Source organism: Lentinus tigrinus, assembly GCF_003813185.1.
Source record: "Lentinus tigrinus ALCF2SS1-7 unplaced genomic scaffold L226scaffold_11, whole genome shotgun sequence".
In the NCBI taxonomy this organism is placed as follows: domain Eukaryota; kingdom Fungi; phylum Basidiomycota; class Agaricomycetes; order Polyporales; family Polyporaceae; genus Lentinus; species Lentinus tigrinus.
Window position 1 is genome coordinate 646,146 of NW_027137920.1, and position 16,221 is coordinate 662,366.

Genomic DNA, 16,221 nt, shown 5'->3' on the forward strand with positions numbered 1-16,221 from the left:
CGCGTCCAACACATGAACTCTATAAATCCATCTTCTCTTCTTTTCGCTCCTCCCTTTCCCTCTGCCTCGACGCCCAGCATCCGCGCACACGGGCCTCTCCCGCCCTCCCGACGCCCACCATGATCACCACCTCCAGACCCCCCTCCGCCCACAGCTCTAACACGGATGCCGACCCCTTCTCCGTCCTCCTCAGGCCCCCTGCCTCCGAGACCGAGCATGAACGTGTTGCCAGGCTCCAGCGGGAAGCGGACGCGAAGCGCATCAGCGACAGCATCGACGAGGAGATAAAGGCCGACCGCGAACGCATGAGGAAGAGCAAGCAGGATATCAGGGTGAGTTGCGCGTCCCACGGTGTCTTCTGCTTCGTCGCGTCGCGTCGCTGCCTACGCAAACCCCTATATTGCGCTCGTTTCGCCCGCATACATCCACATCTATCGACGCGGAAGGTAGCGGCTACTCGCGACGACCGGCATGGAAGCCTCTGCCGTGCTAGCGGTCACTCATATGGTGTTCATAGTTGCTCCTCCTCGGTCAAGCCGAATCCGGCAAGTCGACACTGCAGAAGCAGTTCCAGCTCATGTACAACCCCTCTGGCCTTGATGAAGAGCGTCTCTCCTGGCGCAGTGTCATCTACTTCAACATTGCTCGTCCCGTCCGGCGCATCCTTGACGCACTGGAGGCCTTTGGCGAGGGCGATGATGACGATGATCTGATATCCGAAGCCGCGTTCGCCAGCACCCCAGATACGCCCACTGGGTTACCCGTTGCCGCCGACTTGGCCGAGCAGAAGTCGCTCTCGCCTTCGCAGGCTAGCCTCGAGAAGAAGGTTGCGCAGCTGCGCACCCGTCTATCTGCTCTCCTTGGGGCCGAGGCCACTTTGGCCGACAGGCTCTCCGGCGGCGTCAATGTATCCGGTTCTGGCAAGGGCAGCGTCTTCGTCCGTACAGGATGGCAGTCGCGAACGCTTGGGCTCGCATTTGGCAAGGCCCGCGAACGGACAAGTAGCGGCGGTCGCTTCAGCTTCACCGGCGGCCGCAGTTCCATGGAGTACAAGAGCAGTGACATGGAGCTTCAGGCACGCCAGGCGCAGGCCGAAGAAGACAAGCTCATCGCAGAGGTTGCATCAGTTCTCACCAACTGCCAAGGCGACGTTAAGGAGCTGTGGGAGTTGCCTGAGGTGAAGAAGCTGCGCGATCGCAGACGGCTGAAGTTGGAAGAGTGGGCAGACTAGTACGTATTCCGGACAATTGTTTCTGACTCTCCGGACGGTTTGGATACTGACGCGCTCCCAACAGCTTCTTGGACAACATCTCGCGGGTGGCAAACCCTGGGTACATCCCGACGACAGGTACGACGCCCTGCTTTCTTATAGTGTAACTTCGCCCATGAAGAGCTACAGAGGACATCCTACACGCCCGCATACAGACCATGGGCGTTGCCGAGCATGTCTTCGACATGTCTGTACACGGTCGGACTGTCCGCTGGCACCTGTACGACGTCGGTGGTGCCCGCGGTCAACGACACTCCTGGATCCCGTATTTTGACGACGCGTACGTCTTCTGGTTCTTCTGTCGTCAGGTCGCTACCCTGATTCTGATCATAATGTTATATCTAGTACCGCAATCATCTTCATGGCGCCTGTCAGCGCTTTCGATCAGGTTCGTGATCTTCCATAGACTTGCATGGCCGGAGCTGATTGCATACACCACGTCATGTAGTACCTTGACGAGGATCCGAGAACAAATCGCGTTGACGACTCGCTCCAACTGTTCAAGCAGATCTGCTCGAACCCCTTGCTCAAACGCGCTCACCTTGTCCTTTTCCTCAGTATGTGATGATATATCTCGTTCAGGGTGCTCGTTCCTTATGCCTGCATTTCAGACAAGACTGATCTGTTGAGATCGAAACTCGCAGCTGGCATCCGAGTGAACAAATAGTGAGTATATGCGTTATCGTCGACTACGCCTGAGCTTACATTTCGTAGCATCACTTCTTATGGCGACCGTGCGAACGAGTATGATGCGGTTGTGGCATACTTCAAGGCTCATTTTACCCAAGTTCACCGTCGGAACAACGAGAACAACCGGGTCCTGTTTACTCATCTGACGAGCGTCGTAGTACGTCGACAGTGTCGCTACTGTGATACCGCGGACGCTGACTGCCTTGGCAGGACACCAAGGCGATGCAGAGCATCATTACGGACGTACGGGACTCAATTTTCCGCGGGTACCTCAAGTCTGCAGCGCTCGTCTGAATATCTGTCGTATCGAACCTCACGTCCATCCACGTTAACATTATTCCCTCGCTTTCACGCATATATAGCCAGCTTCCCACGCATTGGCTCTCGACACGATTCCTACTGTACGATCACGTTCTTTTGACCGCTCTGGCACACGCTCTCCCTCCATCCGTCTGTGTTGACTCTTTCCTGCAGTCACAAGTGTTGTTATTCCTATCGTCGCATTGGCTCATCGTTCCATCCTCCCCTACCCACGTATGTATTTCTTAACGTACTAGATATCTCTAAGGGCGGCGGTGGATGTTGGTGGTGGTTTCTCGGGACATTCTCCCACTGTTGAGTATTACTAGTACCGTCTCCTCTCTCTGTACCTGTACGGCTTTGTAAAAGGCTGTCGACTACAGCTGTAATCACTTGGATCTCCATGTTCTCCCCCCTTTTCGTCTCTGCCGTAATCCCGCGCTCTTCTCCCGCCAGGTACGTCTTCTGAGTCTCCGCTAGAGACCGTGGATCTCACAAAGGTATGTAGATACCCCGCCCGTTCCCGCGCTCGATGGTTATAAGTGTAACCGCGCTCAGGTACACGGGACCATCTGGGTAGATCTTGCCTTCGCAAGTTCGATGCCACTGAATGTACTGCCCCCGCTGTTCAGCTGATGGGATGATCCCTTGGTGCGTTGCAGGACGAGCCTCAGCAATTTAATTGACCTGGGAAGGTGACCTGCATACCAGAAGATTTTGAACAATGGAACCGCCCCTCGTACGATGGGAGACATTCTTAGCCTCACCCGTGCAGAGTTCGTCGTGAGCCGACTCGAAGAGCTGACGATCCTACATTCTAGTCAGACGTTGCGTTGAATTCCTTGCTACTTGGAGCGACCTTCTCATGTGAGTACCTAGTACTATTCCGTAGTACTTAGTAGGGAGTCGATGATTCGTAAATATCTACGTTCACCACACGCCGAGCAAGTCGGCCCAATTGCTTGCCAGACGTACGAATAGGATGGGACGACTTGTCGGTCCTCACCGGCCTCACCGGTCACCAGGGAGGGCAAGATCTTCGGAATGCTCACCGGTGGTGCGGGCTCTGCGCTGGGGACTGACGTGACGTGGGTCACCCTTTCTGGTGATTTCAAGAGCAGATGAAGCAGTATCCTAGCGCCTACCTCTACGAAGTTATCCAGCACTACATAGGCACGTATTGGCGGAGCTCCTTATGTCACAGCATCTGTGTCCCAACAGCCAAGTGGGGGGATGACGAGAGCAGCGCTACGTATAGTTACTTCCGCGAACGTCGTTGCGTCTCTCTAGTTCTTCCGGACGCAACACAGGTACCGCACGACTCACTGCAGGTCCCATCATGAGTGCATTGCATGAGTGACAAGTCACGCAATATATACAGGTACGAGAGGGATACTTGCCGACTGGTAGAAGCACTCAGTCCTCCAGCTCGTCCTCTTCGTCCTCTTCGCTATCCACGGCGGCCGCGCGACCGCCGCCAGCCATGTCCTTCTCTACCATCCCGACGACCGCCTCTACGGCAGCGCGGGACATGCGCGGCATCGCGCCAGGCCGTAGTAGAGGGTGATGCTTCGGATCGAGCTCCTTCTCCTCGTCCTCGTCCTCGACGTCCATCTCGTCACCGGTGGCGTCGTCGCTTGCGTTGCCCCCCTCATCCTCCTCGTTCCCTTCTCCCCCATCCTGGCTCGCATCGCTGTCCGACTCTCCGTCATCGCTGCTGTCTTCATCAGTCGAGGTGTCAATTGCGAAGTCGGAGTCTTCTTCGTCCTCCGTGTCTTCGGCCCGTGGGTCTTCCTCGTGCGTTCTCGCCTTTCCTTTGCCCTTGTCGGTAGAAGAGCCTGCTGCGCCATCCGCACCAGCAGAAGCCGAGGAGGAAGCAGGGTCGCTCACCCGGCCAAACAGGTGTCTGCGCGCCTTCACCCACCGCCCGATGGGCTCCTGCTCTCGCCCGTCGACCATATTGAAGTCGATCTCCACGCCCGCAACCTCCTCCTCATTTTCCTCATCGTCTTCCTCCGCGCCTCCACCTCCGTTTGCTTTCGCCTTGCCCTTCGCTCCAGCGTCAGCGTCATTCTTCTCGTTGCCGCCGCCGATGCGCCGCATGATCACAGAACATGTTCGTCCTGTGGCGCTGAGGGTGCGCAGACCATCGATGGGCGGGTTGTCTTTCGACGCGGGCGCGAGGTGCTCGAGCGCGAAGAACTCGCACGGCTTGCCGTCCCAGAGGACGCCCCCGTCGAGGAACCAGAGTGTGCCCTCCTTTGCGCCGCGGTACGCCTCCACGCCCGCGACGCCGTCCCCTTCTTGGCTACCCGCGACGCTTTTGAATACGCGTGTCGAAGGCTCGAGGGCGGGGATAGGCAGGTGGGAGAAGAACGCACGGAGCGCGGGGAGGGATGGTTGGCCTTTCATGTACGTTTTGTCCGAGTCTCGTGTAGATGTGTTCAGGACCGACGTTAGAGTCGCGTCCAGCCCGAAAACGAGCTGTGGTTGCGTTGTTTCTTTGGCTGCTGCCGCGGCGCCGGGGCCTTTGGGTACAAGTGGAGGGACATCGGAGGAGAGAAGCACGACCGTCCAGTGTGCTTTTGACTTGCCCCGCGTGGGCAAGAGGAATGCACGCTGGAGTACAGAGAGCGGGATGGGAGGGAACTCCTCCTTCTGCGAGGAGGGGTTTGTGAGGCGTATGGAGGCGCCGTGTACATCAATGTTCACTTTCTTGCGGATGGGGGTAGAGACGGAGATGCCCTGCAAGGAGAACACACGAGGATCGTCTTCTGCAGACGGTACGCCGCTGTCTGTCCTGGCCCGTTTGGACGACGACGCGTTGTCATCGTCTCGGGCGCGCTTCTGGCTCGGGCGGTTCTCACCCCGTTTGAGGTCGTCTACGATCTTGGAGGCGCGGGGCTGCAGGTCCTCCCAACCTGGCAGCACGCCGCTGGCTGGAGCCTCTGCCCCAACCACAAGACGCAACATGGCGTCGACAATGGCCTTGATCTCCGGGAGAAGAGCGTGGTCGAGTTGCTTACGGATGTCATCTGGCAGAAGTGGCTGAAGGGAGTCCAAGTAGAGAGTCATGATGTCGTACAGTCGTAATAGCTAGTTGCAAGAGGAAGAAGTCTGGACAGCCCTGTATAAGAAGAAGCAGTCGGCACGTAAGCAAGAACAGCTGGGGTATGCGTGGAGGAAAATCCGCCCGTGAAGCCACACGGTGGGAGACGCGAGCCAGTGGCGGCGCGACGCGCGCAAACCAGCGCGTCGCGTGACTCGCCTGTTTTGGGCAACAGACAGTCACAGTCACAGTACTTATGGTGGGGGACGGCACTTCATGTCAACCTGCATTTTTGGGTTTTTTGCCTCCACATCGAAATTTTGTATACCAAAGTGCCCTCAATTCGCTCAAATCCGCACACACGAGAAATCTGAAATAAGCGCCCAAAATGCGCCAAATTCGCGCCACATCAACGACACTTCAGTGAGCTGTGTTGACAAATTAGGGGGGCTAGTGGTATCCAGTAAGTCACTGAGTGCTGTCTTTCTCGTTGCACTAACTGCTCAAGGAAGAAGAACCAACCAACAACATCCCCCTGGCTCAGCTCATCCTATAGACGCTCGACATTACTATAAAAGGCTATGGCTTACATAAGCGAGATGCGCCAAATCAGGCCTCACAGCAATAAATTTTGGAATTTCGGAAAAGTGTCCCAGCAGATCGATAGAGGGACTTGTTCTGATGCTTTCTGCATACTTTTGATAACCTGGAAGTGTTGTGGGGGGAAGCCTTAGCGAGAGTACAAAGTGGCACGGGCGCTCGTCAGAAAGTTCCGTCCCCCACCATACTCGTCGACTTGCGTATTTCCCGAAGGCATTAGTAAGTGATAACAAGGGGCGCACAGGGTGTTCAGAGATGCCAGTGATATATCCGCAACATGTTTGGTTTGTACAAGTCTGAATACTGCTACTGTCCGTTCCTCGAACCTTGATGTCACCGCTTGATGAAACCGACGAGCTCCTTCTGCAGTTCCCGCTGTCTCCGTGCCTTCTCGAGATCGTCTAGAGAGCGCAAGTCAAAGACAACGTCGCGGGTCTTGCCAAAATACACCTGCGGACACGCGAGAGTGTTCAGAATTGACCTCAGTGTAAGGACTACCAGATTGAAGAGTGACATACCTCCTGCAGCAGATTACGCATCTTGATCTCCATCTCCTCAATCATCTTGCCCGTGTTTGTGATGTGCGATGACTGGTCCTGCAGCTGGAAATCCTGCTCCGTCTGGCGCGTCATACTGCCGCTGAGCGTAGCCTCTCCGTCGCGCTTCGCATCGTTCTGTTCAGTCTTGTCCGCGCCGACCTTGCTCTTCACAGGTTCGTCTTTGCTGCTGCGCGTGGATATAGAGCGGTCGACCATTTGCAACATGATCGTCGAGGTGAGCTTGTAGTGCGCTTGTCGCCCGCGCTCGGCAGCTTCGAAGACATGGATAGAGTCCCAAGCACCAGAAGGCTCGCCCGGTGCCTGAGGGGTCATAACTGTCGCATATACAGCCGAATTAGTAGGAATACCAGGTCGTAGTCGGAAATATGGTACACACCTTTCTTCAGCAACACCACACCTGCAAACCCTCCGTCATCCAGATCCCACAGGAACACGGATGATACACCACCCTCGTAATACCTGGAAATGCGCAAGCGACATCGTCAGTCAAACCAACTCCGGTGATGTGAGTGGAGGAACGTACATTTCGCGGTAGGTATCAAACACCTCGTTCGCGGCGATCTCCAGCTTCCGCAACTTGGGGGAAGGGACTGTGCCATCTTCTAGGGGAGGGTCGTATTCATTCGACCATGGTGACCTGAGATGCAATCGCTTCCATGAGCACGACGCGTCACAGCTACTCCTTCCGCGTCCGGACTAGATACGGTTCCAGAGGGGTGGGGCAAAGACTAAGCACGCACCGATAGCTATCCCCATCCCTGTTGTAATCGCATGCAAGATACTCCTTTCCCGTCGCGCGATCCGTCATCACCTTCAGCGGCTGGTCGACACTACCCAGGAGGTCGTCCGCGTAGTCCGGGCACATCGCTACGAGCGAGGCGACGTTCTCCTCCACATGTGTGGGCGGGAGACGTCGCATGAGATCAAGCATAGAGTCTACGAGGTCGCCCATGATCGTTCGGTGTGTGCGAAGGTGTCAGGGCAAGGGTATGAGTGGTCGTGGATGATATAGACTCGAGTGGATATGAGACTATGTGAAGGCAAGAAGTCAAGAGCGTGGAGGATGCGCGCAGACAATCTAGGCGGCGCGTGGATGTATGTTGCTTTGCTTTACGGTTGATTTATGAGACGCGTCACCCGAGAGGAGGGATATAGGTAGTCAGTGGAAGGGCGATTCAAGGGATGGATGGTGCAAGATCGGCAACCGACGATGGTCCTCGATGTCCAATGAGGCGCTCATGCAACGGGAGGCAATCCGTGTTCATACAATTCTTTTGTCTACCGGCTACACGAATGATGCTACATGTATACTGACATTTTTGGTCTATATCTGGGTCCCATCAAGCACTAACATCCGAGGTAGCTGCGGCAGACAGAGAGAGAACATTGGCAACCTCTGAGTTTGGGGTCTTCTCCGACACCCGACCCTCCGCATTCTCGTCGCGGAGGTTCTTCGCATTGGCAATCTCCATCACGTTGAACTTCTGGAGCTTGTAGTAGTCCTTCACCACACTGATCCCGCATACGCTCTGTAGGACGCAATGTGGATGACGGGACACAGAGCTAACAGAACTTGGGGTCAACATACCTTGAAAATCTCAACCAGGATGAACAACTCCGGTTTATCCAATGATACAGTGTGACCTTCCGGAACACACTTGGCGAGTTCCGGGATGAGTTTGTCGCGCGTGAGTGTATTATGGTTGCGTATGCGCAGCTCGATCTTGTACTATACCGTCCTTCAGACGAGAAGAACGATACTTCATCCCGTGGTGCTCACCGAGTACTTCTTGTCCGGGTCTGCGGTGAAGAAAGGCTTTACGACACGTTGACAGAGTCCTTGTATCTCAGGGATGTTCGCGACACAGCTGCCTGCTACTGGAGTCAGGCGTTGGGTGAATCTATCGAATGATCAACAAGGTTACTCCGAGATCATATAGCAAGGACACATGCCGTGTGTTTGTGACACCCGTGTTCACTACATTCTGAACATAAGTTGTGACAAGTTTGACCGGATCCACGGGAGGCTTGCACGATATGAAGACAACTGCGAAAAGACTGTCAGCATGCCCGCTCGCCAGCGGTGAGGCAAGGCGATCTACCACACGGGGTGTTCGTCTGACAGTTAGCTACAATATGTGATGAGTGCCAGTGTTGCGGTGCATATAAGGAGACATACCGAACCTTGTCTCTCTCCTTGGCCTCTTCATAGAAGAGACTTCCTTAGCGATCTGCTTCTCAAGGTCGTCTGCACCTGCCTCGTCTTCATCAGACTCGTCATCGTCGTTCTTGAGCCCACTGCCTTCTGCGGGCCATAAGTCATTGGCGAGCTAGGCAATTGCAGGGATGTATCAGTCGAGCCGCATGAGATGCGTACACGAACGATCTCACCGATTCAAACAGGTCGTACAGCTCTCCGACAGTCTGTTTCTCTTTTCCCTTGACGCAGGTCACCCACACGCCAGGACCATCAATACTCCGCTGGCCCCATATAGGTTTGCCGTCCTGCAGATCGCGTCGCGTATGGTCCGTCATGAGAAAAGACTCTGCGAGAGCCAAGAGGCACTCACCGGACGAAATCTCCGTCTGTTCTTATCCCTCCTGTCGGCCTTTCTCTTGCCTTCGGACATCTTTTAAGATGCGTTACGAAGAAGACAAAAAGATCCGGATGACCGCGAAGCAGTAAGATGGATCAAGCTCAAGTTTTGTGGCGGGAGGTCGCAAAACGACGTTAGCGAGCATCATAGACGCCCTCCGCAACACCTTGACTTCAGACATCATCATGTCGAGCGGTGGCCGTGTCGAACTGGTTCTCAAGGCTGCATTCCTTACTGTGGCGACTCGCTATGAGGTGTTTCCACTCTTGCTTTGTGTCTCTCACGTCTTTTAGCTATGTCTGGCTTCGAGGAGGTGCGCACAAAGCTGGTCCACTACTGCTCGAGCAAAAAGGTCGACATCGGGCGGGTAGCCCGCATCCACGCGGTGACGTTCCAACCGCTCGAGTCGCGCAAGAACGAGGACAGGCTCGTGACGCGCGAGCTCGTGGTGCATGGACAGGAGTGGTTGCTGCTGGCCGTATGCGATGGTGCGTTACTACAGATTCAGGTCGTCGATCACGAGCTAACATCGGTCCCCGTACGCGTTAGGACATTGCGGCGCCTCAGCAGCTAGATATACCGCTTCACACCTGCCGAGTCGCATCCGCTCAATGCTCGAACATTTGGCCGGGACCGACCTGCAAGGCCAGCTTGATCGGAAACACGTCTTGAAGCATGCGGACTTCATATCATCCGAGCTCAGACGTTGTATCAACGACTTCGACAGAGAGCTTGGGCATGTGGTGGAGACCATCTGTCCCAATCCCACAAAAATATCTGAGAAGGAGGCATGCTCGTTAGTCAAGGAGTATCCCGACGTATTGGCCCGAGCATGTTCGGGCACGACCCTCGCAGCTGCGTTAGTGAACCTTACACATAGGCTTATGTGGGCCATCAACGTGGGCGATTCAACTGTTGGTGAGTGCGCCATATATCTATTGTGGCATATAGTGCTGACACATCCACCTAGCCCTGTCGACCGCGGATTCTAAGGGCAAGCGGATTGCCCACGAGTTGTGCACACGACATACTCTGAATGATCTCAGAGAGTACAAGGATGTTGTCCGACGGCACATTGGTGAGCGCCGTGTCGTTGAGAGCGGGCGCGTCTTGGGCATGCTCGCAATGTCAAGAGGTACGTGCTTGCCAGGAAGTCCAGACATCTATACACTGAATCGACGTATTCTTGCGTAGTAATCGGTGACTACCCTCTGAAGATGCACGCCGCGTACACTAGGCATCTCTTCCGGTACTTGTCTATAGTTGGTGCACCCCCATACATCAGGAACTCCATGATCAGGCGAATACGAACGCCACCCTACGTCACCGCCGATCCTTCTGTCTGCTTCGTCGATCTCCAGGCTCTTTGGAACCGGGATCCTATCATCATGGTCTACTCAGATGGCATCGACAACCTCGTGAACGGATGCAGATACCTCAATCCGTTTCGAGAAACGGACATCATCCCTGCTCGCGCCATCTCTGTTCTTTTGCAGGACGAAGTCGACGATGATGTCGAGGAACTCCTCGGCTACGGCATTGATCTGCATTGGAGCGGAGAGGAGGCTAACAGGGCCGTTGACGTCCTGGGAAACCTCTTGGGCGGCACGGACACCAGTAAGTTGCAGCTGGTGGTGAACCAGGACCTTTTGGCCGACCAAACTGTCTCTCCCAGTCTCTACATTGACGATACTTCGCTGGTCCTCTGTTCCTTCGCGAGGGAATCTGTTGCTGTATCCTCCTAGCCTAGGACTGATTTCATACAACTCTTTTCGTCTCCTTCACACGATCACCATGTGTTTCCACACCCTCATGCCGTATAGGGATAGTGTCGGGGCAGAGGGTATGTTGTCAATGCGCAAGCGTTCGTGTCAGGATTGGTGTGGCAAGCGCTTGAGCGTTTGGTTTGCCAGAACGCGGTTTCCGCACTTCATAGTACTCGATTCTTGTTCAACTACGATGATCTCTTTTGCCTGGACTTAACCATCTTCGCAGGACGTTGCATACCCGTCCCCATATGCTGTGTAGCTGAGGAAGAGAGCCACGGCCGCTGGGTCAAGGGTATCGGGCGAAGGGTTGTTGGTAGGTTGGCTGAGAACGCTTGTGCATAGCCTCAGCTCCGCCCATTTGTTCGCAAGACGCCTAAGCTTGTCATGCGGTGGGCTCAGAAAGGTGAGAGCCACATATTGTGGTGAGTGCGATGACCGCTGACTTGATAAACTGCAGGTCGGACCGCCCAACTGGGATGCCGTCAGCGGAATGAACTGATATATAAGAGGCGAATTCAGCATAGTACATACTACCCTCCCTGTCCCCGTCATGTCCGACATCGAATTCCTCCGTGAGCGGCTTTCTGCGTTCTGGCAAACGAGGGTTAGCGACTCTGGCGTACAAAGTATCACCTTCCAACCGTTCCTCAAGAAGAAGATCGAGGATCGAATTGCGGTCGAAGAGTGGGACATTCATGGACAGCGATGGGTCTTCATGGCCGTATGTGATGGTAGGATTGCGATTAGGCGAGCCTTCGTGTATGATCTGACAGATAGTTTGGTTGTAGGTCATGCAGGTGCCCAGACCTCAGAGTACACCGCAGTGGAGCTCCCCAAACAGATCCATAACGCATTGTCGGCTATGGTGCAGGGCGAAGTTCGGAGCGAGCTCAATCGAGGCAATGTCGTCGAGGTGGCACCAACCATCTCAGCCATGCTTAGCCGTGAGGTCGAAGTGTTTGACGCCATGCTCGGCGGGCGGGTGAAGGCCATATGCCCGGAACCAGGCGCACTTACTGAAGGAGAGGCTCGTGCAACGATTCAAGAGAACTTCGACCCTCTGATGCTCGCATGGTCAGGGACGACTCTAGCAGCGGCGCTCGTTAACGTTACTCTCCAGTGCGTCTGGGCCTTCGGTGTCGGGGACTCAAGTGTCGGTAAGTGCAAAATATAAATCGCCTGTCCGTCTTGAGCGGATGTTTTATGACGCGCTACAGTGCTTTCGACTATCAATGCTGATGGGACTCGTCATGCGCAACGACTCTGCGCTCAGCATTCCATGGGTGACCCCGCGGAGTGTGCGCGTATTGTGTCCGAGCATTCGCCAGACGAGGCGGCCCGTGTCGTGGAGAAGGGCCGTGTGCTTGGCTGGCTCATGCTCCCTCGCGGTATGTTCTCGTCTTTGTACTGTGGTTGACGCAGTTCTCTGATATCCGGTGGCACAGCTATCGGCGACTTCGCTCTAAAGTTGCCATCTTCGTACATGAGCCACCTCTTGAAGTATCTTCCAACGACTGGGAAAATGCCGCTCGATGGAATTCCCGAGCGCATTAAGACTCCACCTTATCTGATCGCCACACCATCCGTACAGTTCACGGACCTCGAGCCTGTCTGGGACAGGGCTCCTACGGTGTTGCTATTCTCGGACGGGGTCGACTTGCTCGTTGACGGCTCCACGCTCTTCCACCCTGGTGTGAGCAGTAACGCCGATCCCTGCGACATTGTATCCAAGCTGCTCCAAGACAAAGTCGACACCTCTGTCGAAGAGGTGCTTGGGCATGGCATCGACCCTCACTGGAGCGGGCCAGAGGGCAATAAGGCGTTGGATCTTCTTGGCAACTTAATCGGAGGGAAGGATGCTGAGAGGCTGGAGTTAATGATGGACCAGGAATGCATGGCGAACATCAAGAGCGAGCGTCCGAGTCCCTTCTACGTCGACGATGTTGCTATCGTGGTATATCCCCTTCCCACGTCTCGATGAACCATGAGACATGCGAATAAGCAGTGACTCGTGCGCGAGTCCTGACAGTGATGGTCTGCTATTCGGAACTTATGCTACATTAGTTCTGAAGCTGTTTATTTAGTAGAACAACGCCCGGGCAAGGGCACGTGGTTACGGTATCTTGACTCTCTAGCGTATGGTTATGAGGTCTTCATTCGAGCGGGATACTACTATGCTCGCCTACCTGAGCTGGGTTCGAATTTGAGTTCGGAACTCCGAAGCCTTTGAGCTTGTGAGTCGTGACGCCCGAAGGCCTGTACTGATTTCATGAACACCACCTCGCTGCGCTACTGGTGAGGTTTGAAGAAGTATTCCAGGGCGTGTTCTAGGTTAGTATCCATGCCGCTCCAAGAGTTGCGTTGATTCAAGGATTCGAGTATTGTTAAGTGCACCATTAACCGATGGAGACTCAACGATGTCAAGTGGAGGCTCATGGAGGAATTTACCGGGCGTACAGGATGTGGAATGAGTGCCCATGGAGTTACATTCAAATTTCCCACCGCGATTGAGAACGAAGACAGGATGGTCATAGAGTGGGGCGTGATCGAAGATCAGTGTTGGACGTTGCTAGCGGTCTTCGACGGTGAGCGTTCAATGGTTCTCAATATTATTATGGCTGATGGATTATACCACCGTTGCAGGACACTCGGGTTCTGTCACCGCGAACTATGCGGCGCAACAGCTACCTAGAGCTATTCGCAGCGCACTCAGGACGCCGATTGATAAGCAGCTCCGGCATTGTCAACCATGCTACAGGCCGAAATCAAGAGATTCGATGAAAACATAGGACTTGCCGCGAGGAAGCTATGCGGTGACCCTAAACGCCTCACGAGAGAAGGGGCAATGCAGCTCATCGATGAGTACAGACAACGATTCCTAGGGGGCATGAGGAGACCAAGCGTGCGTTCAAGGAACCACTGTCCCATTCGCACTCATCAACGTGGAGCACCACCTGCTTTGGACCGCTGGACTCGGAAACTCGACTGTTGGTAAGATTCGTGCTATTCGGTACGATGAGAAGCCTTGCTCACGCGCAATCCCCTCTAGCACTCTCCATACGAACAGTTGACACCGCACTAGTACGGGAGGCAGACAGGGTCTGCGAACCGCATACCGTCAATGCTCAGAAAGAACTGTCACGTTTTTCTTCGTCTCAATCATCGGAGGAGGTGGTAGTAGACGATGAACAGCGCTTACTGGGGTTACTGCCGAACGTGTCCCGAGGTATGCGGTCTCGGAGGTGCTCTCTACTAGTATCGAACCGGCGCTGATAACAGGACGGATGCAGCCATAGGAGACTTCCATCTCAAGTATGACTCTGCATGTCTGGACCGGCTCTTCTCCCACATGTACCCTTCCAGTCCAGACAGCGCACTGCTGAGAGAGTACGCCGCCAAGGTTAGAAACCCTCCATACGTGAGCAACGAGGCCTCTGTACGCTTCGTAGAATACGGCCCGGGTCGGTTGTGGGAGAGGTATCCCATCCTCATGCTGTTCACGGATGGCGTTGACCGGATTATCGACGGCTACCATACGCGTACCGGTGCTCAAGGGAGCATGGACCCAGCAGACGTCCTCACGCTCTTGTTAGGTCTCTCGCCACTGGTCAAGCCCAGAGTCGAGGATATCTTGGGACACAAACTGGAGATCCAGTGGAACCCAACGAGGAAGAATAGGGCCATAGACGTGCTGGGCAATCTGCTCGGGGGCACGGACATCGACCGGCTGAAAGGAGTCATTGCACAAACCCAGTCCGGCGATGCTGGTAGGCTGCAAGTAACAGACGGAACGTTTGACCTCGATGACACTACCATCATTCTGTGCGACCTCACGATCCTGATATACGAACTGGACCAATTGCGGGATGAGGGAGAACGGCAGGCCGGAGCAGGAAGGGCTGAATCATCCTGATATTATTACGAGTTGTATATCGTCTTTTGGAGGAGCGCATCATGCTGTATCGTCTTGCGCTATCGCCGACAAAGCTATTCCAGGTAGATGAACTCGGGGTACCACTGTGACCCTTATGGAACAATACATTTCTGAGGACAAATGGCTTCGGCTCTGTCCACCCGAATAGATGCGTAGCTGTCGAACTTTCGCACCCACATTGATACGGCAGTTTGCTCGAGGCCCCTCTGGAAGCCAGATGCACTGTGGCGGACCACGCCCTACTCGGAAGGATTCCGACCGGTCACGGACATTTTTGCACGGCATCTAATCAAAATGGTACATTTCCGCGTCGACGGCAGTCTTATGACAATCATAGTCGTACATCGTACTCTTCATCCACCGCTGAGAGGAAGTCGACCATCTGCGAAAATATTAGCACGGTGGCGTAAGAGTCGATGTCCGACCGTACTCACGAGCTGATGCCTCTTTTCAGCCAGTTTCTTGCCGAACTCCGTTTTGAGGTGTTCTCTGATATGGAGCAGCTTATCGTGGAAGTGGGCGAAGGCGGAAGAGTCGTAAGCAGGGTCGTCTTTGGGAACATGAAGCGAGCTACATAGACGTGAAGCAATTAGTACTCACGACATTGGGCTGAAATACCAGGGCACTCACCGATTCGTGGCAGCACTGTACGCAGCGCAACGCAAAACTCCTGCCAGAATACAATTTCTCATTGTCAAGTCTAATGAACCGCTCGTACCGTCCGCCAGCACTCACCAAACGCCCCGATAGCATCCAGCCGATCAGCATCCTGCACGCAATGTAGTTCCACACACTGTCTATGCCAGTCTTCGATCTGGCCAGCGGTAAGCCGCTTCTTCTCAGTGCTCCAAGAGACATTGTCGACTATACGCGCGATAGTACGCGCACGACCGTCCTGCACGAGGTCTAAACCGCTCTCCGAAGCGGCCTTCTCAAAGAAAGGGAGAAAAAACGCGTAAGGGTCTGCTGCCTCTTCTGCCGACACGTATTTCTTGTCGAGGACGTCGTGCAGAAGCGCGGCAAGCTCGACGGTGAGGAAGTCTGGCTTCTTGTCGTCTGGTAAGGTGGCCGACACCGTACGCGCAAATTGCAATGCGGTCTTCCTAACGCGTTGTACTGAGAGATGTCATTTGCGAGGTCAATATTCTGCGGTTACTTATGCGAGGAGAGGCAGTGTGGCACGAACCATGGTACGCGTCGTGAGACGGGTCGTATCTTGCCATCGTCTCGACCATGAGCTTTTCTGCCGCCGCGACGACGGCGGCCTCTTCCTTGGTTGGATAGTGGGCAGACATGGTGGTCCTGACCAGAAAATGAAGGCTATGAATTTGAGCTGGACGTCGTCGTAATAGTCAGCATCAATTGAACTTGCAGACTGCGCCGCACGCGGCTATCGACCACCATCCAGGGCGCCTACGCGTGCGCGCGTAGCTCAGACGCCCATAATCCGCT

The 16,221-nt window shown here is 54.7% G+C and overlaps 9 protein-coding genes across 9 annotated transcripts; 5 read left to right on the forward strand and 4 right to left on the reverse strand.

Annotated features, from left to right (window-relative positions):
* Positions 1-31: 31 nt before the first annotated feature.
* Positions 32-2,676, forward strand: L226DRAFT_612891 (G-protein alpha subunit). The gene is made up of 9 exons (XM_067686439.1): positions 32-332; positions 518-1,230; positions 1,296-1,348; positions 1,400-1,550; positions 1,616-1,658; positions 1,719-1,827; positions 1,882-1,936; positions 1,985-2,117; positions 2,171-2,676. Exons 1-9 carry the CDS (start codon positions 120-122, stop codon positions 2,252-2,254), a joined length of 1,554 nt encoding a protein of 517 aa, XP_067535834.1. The 5' UTR covers positions 32-119; the 3' UTR covers positions 2,255-2,676.
* Positions 2,677-3,362: 686 nt separating this feature from the next.
* On the reverse strand, positions 3,363-5,472 carry L226DRAFT_534837 (uncharacterized protein). The gene is made up of 2 exons (XM_067680763.1): positions 3,661-5,472; positions 3,363-3,585 (listed from the first exon to the last, which is right to left on the reverse strand). The coding sequence occupies exon 1, from the start codon at positions 5,333-5,335 to the stop codon at positions 3,677-3,679; it is 1,659 nt and encodes a 552-aa protein (XP_067535835.1). The 5' UTR covers positions 5,336-5,472; the 3' UTR covers positions 3,363-3,585; positions 3,661-3,676.
* A 613-nt stretch (positions 5,473-6,085) lies between these two features.
* L226DRAFT_508006 (f-actin capping protein beta subunit) lies at positions 6,086-7,681 on the reverse strand. Its single transcript, XM_067678159.1, has 5 exons — positions 7,210-7,681; positions 6,993-7,106; positions 6,846-6,928; positions 6,428-6,783; positions 6,086-6,359 (listed from the first exon to the last, which is right to left on the reverse strand). The coding sequence occupies exons 1-5, from the start codon at positions 7,419-7,421 to the stop codon at positions 6,243-6,245; spliced, it is 882 nt and encodes a 293-aa protein (XP_067535836.1). The 5' UTR covers positions 7,422-7,681; the 3' UTR covers positions 6,086-6,242.
* Positions 7,682-7,699: 18 nt separating this feature from the next.
* Positions 7,700-9,191, reverse strand: L226DRAFT_560338 (uncharacterized protein). The gene is made up of 8 exons (XM_067683354.1): positions 9,040-9,191; positions 8,861-8,974; positions 8,649-8,799; positions 8,572-8,598; positions 8,423-8,516; positions 8,250-8,370; positions 8,058-8,198; positions 7,700-7,998 (listed from the first exon to the last, which is right to left on the reverse strand). The coding sequence occupies exons 1-8, from the start codon at positions 9,097-9,099 to the stop codon at positions 7,810-7,812; spliced, it is 897 nt and encodes a 298-aa protein (XP_067535837.1). The 5' UTR covers positions 9,100-9,191; the 3' UTR covers positions 7,700-7,809.
* Positions 9,192-9,242: 51 nt separating this feature from the next.
* Positions 9,243-10,849, forward strand: L226DRAFT_486359 (protein serine/threonine phosphatase 2C). The gene is made up of 4 exons (XM_067677156.1): positions 9,243-9,554; positions 9,616-9,984; positions 10,037-10,201; positions 10,261-10,849. Exons 1-4 carry the CDS (start codon positions 9,362-9,364, stop codon positions 10,809-10,811), a joined length of 1,278 nt encoding a protein of 425 aa, XP_067535838.1. The 5' UTR covers positions 9,243-9,361; the 3' UTR covers positions 10,812-10,849.
* Positions 10,850-10,907: 58 nt separating this feature from the next.
* L226DRAFT_612896 (protein serine/threonine phosphatase 2C) lies at positions 10,908-12,973 on the forward strand. Its single transcript, XM_067686440.1, has 5 exons — positions 10,908-11,238; positions 11,293-11,566; positions 11,624-11,992; positions 12,053-12,223; positions 12,281-12,973. Exons 2-5 carry the CDS (start codon positions 11,386-11,388, stop codon positions 12,814-12,816), a joined length of 1,257 nt encoding a protein of 418 aa, XP_067535839.1. The 5' UTR covers positions 10,908-11,238; positions 11,293-11,385; the 3' UTR covers positions 12,817-12,973.
* Positions 12,974-13,111: 138 nt separating this feature from the next.
* Positions 13,112-13,955, forward strand: L226DRAFT_534841 (uncharacterized protein). The gene is made up of 5 exons (XM_067680764.1): positions 13,112-13,166; positions 13,225-13,420; positions 13,479-13,648; positions 13,704-13,826; positions 13,885-13,955. The coding sequence occupies exons 2-3, from the start codon at positions 13,270-13,272 to the stop codon at positions 13,622-13,624; spliced, it is 297 nt and encodes a 98-aa protein (XP_067535840.1). The 5' UTR covers positions 13,112-13,166; positions 13,225-13,269; the 3' UTR covers positions 13,625-13,648; positions 13,704-13,826; positions 13,885-13,955.
* A 229-nt stretch (positions 13,956-14,184) lies between these two features.
* L226DRAFT_612897 (uncharacterized protein) lies at positions 14,185-14,784 on the forward strand (the record flags this gene model as incomplete). Its single annotated transcript, XM_067686441.1, has 1 exon — positions 14,185-14,784. The coding sequence occupies one exon, from the start codon at positions 14,185-14,187 to the stop codon at positions 14,746-14,748; it is 564 nt and encodes a 187-aa protein (XP_067535841.1). The 3' UTR covers positions 14,749-14,784.
* Positions 14,785-15,023: 239 nt separating this feature from the next.
* Positions 15,024-16,115, reverse strand: L226DRAFT_508012 (uncharacterized protein). The gene is made up of 5 exons (XM_067678160.1): positions 15,956-16,115; positions 15,505-15,885; positions 15,400-15,439; positions 15,204-15,339; positions 15,024-15,151 (listed from the first exon to the last, which is right to left on the reverse strand). Exons 1-5 carry the CDS (start codon positions 16,062-16,064, stop codon positions 15,101-15,103), a joined length of 717 nt encoding a protein of 238 aa, XP_067535842.1. The 5' UTR covers positions 16,065-16,115; the 3' UTR covers positions 15,024-15,100.
* Positions 16,116-16,221: the final 106 nt, after the last annotated feature.

Bases quoted from the DNA above. Each gene is read 5' to 3' on its own strand.
- L226DRAFT_612891 (XM_067686439.1), top strand. From the start codon at position 120: ATGATCACCACCTCCAGACCCCCCTCCGCCCACAGCTCTAACACGGAT. The intron at 1,231-1,295 runs GTACGTATTCCG...CGCTCCCAACAG, and splicing joins TTGGAAGAGTGGGCAGACTA to CTTCTTGGACAACATCTCGC. The intron at 1,828-1,881 runs GTATGTGATGAT...CCTGCATTTCAG, and splicing joins TCACCTTGTCCTTTTCCTCA to ACAAGACTGATCTGTTGAGA.
- L226DRAFT_534837 (XM_067680763.1), bottom strand. From the start codon at position 5,335: ATGACTCTCTACTTGGACTCCCTTCAGCCACTTCTGCCAGATGACATC.
- L226DRAFT_508006 (XM_067678159.1), bottom strand. From the start codon at position 7,421: ATGGGCGACCTCGTAGACTCTATGCTTGATCTCATGCGACGTCTCCCG. The intron at 7,107-7,209 runs GTGCGTGCTTAG...ATTGCATCTCAG, and splicing joins AGGGATGGGGATAGCTATCG to GTCACCATGGTCGAATGAAT. The intron at 6,929-6,992 runs GTACGTTCCTCC...GCGCATTTCCAG, and splicing joins TTTGATACCTACCGCGAAAT to GTATTACGAGGGTGGTGTAT.
- L226DRAFT_560338 (XM_067683354.1), bottom strand. From the start codon at position 9,099: ATGTCCGAAGGCAAGAGAAAGGCCGACAGGAGGGATAAGAACAGACGG. The intron at 8,599-8,648 runs GTATGTCTCCTT...CACATATTGTAG, and splicing joins AAGGAGAGAGACAAGGTTCG to CTAACTGTCAGACGAACACC. The intron at 7,999-8,057 runs GTATGTTGACCC...TGCGTCCTACAG, and splicing joins TCCTGGTTGAGATTTTCAAG to AGCGTATGCGGGATCAGTGT.
- L226DRAFT_486359 (XM_067677156.1), top strand. From the start codon at position 9,362: ATGTCTGGCTTCGAGGAGGTGCGCACAAAGCTGGTCCACTACTGCTCG. The intron at 9,555-9,615 runs GTGCGTTACTAC...CGTACGCGTTAG, and splicing joins GCTGCTGGCCGTATGCGATG to GACATTGCGGCGCCTCAGCA. The intron at 10,202-10,260 runs GTACGTGCTTGC...ATTCTTGCGTAG, and splicing joins CATGCTCGCAATGTCAAGAG to TAATCGGTGACTACCCTCTG.
- L226DRAFT_612896 (XM_067686440.1), top strand. From the start codon at position 11,386: ATGTCCGACATCGAATTCCTCCGTGAGCGGCTTTCTGCGTTCTGGCAA. The intron at 11,567-11,623 runs GTAGGATTGCGA...GTTTGGTTGTAG, and splicing joins CTTCATGGCCGTATGTGATG to GTCATGCAGGTGCCCAGACC. The intron at 11,993-12,052 runs GTAAGTGCAAAA...GACGCGCTACAG, and splicing joins TGTCGGGGACTCAAGTGTCG to TGCTTTCGACTATCAATGCT.
- L226DRAFT_534841 (XM_067680764.1), top strand. From the start codon at position 13,270: ATGGAGGAATTTACCGGGCGTACAGGATGTGGAATGAGTGCCCATGGA. The intron at 13,421-13,478 runs GTGAGCGTTCAA...CCACCGTTGCAG, and splicing joins GTTGCTAGCGGTCTTCGACG to GACACTCGGGTTCTGTCACC.
- L226DRAFT_508012 (XM_067678160.1), bottom strand. From the start codon at position 16,064: ATGTCTGCCCACTATCCAACCAAGGAAGAGGCCGCCGTCGTCGCGGCG. The intron at 15,886-15,955 runs GTTCGTGCCACA...GACATCTCTCAG, and splicing joins GTCTCACGACGCGTACCATG to TACAACGCGTTAGGAAGACC. The intron at 15,152-15,203 runs GTGAGTACGGTC...ATATTTTCGCAG, and splicing joins CTGAAAAGAGGCATCAGCTC to ATGGTCGACTTCCTCTCAGC.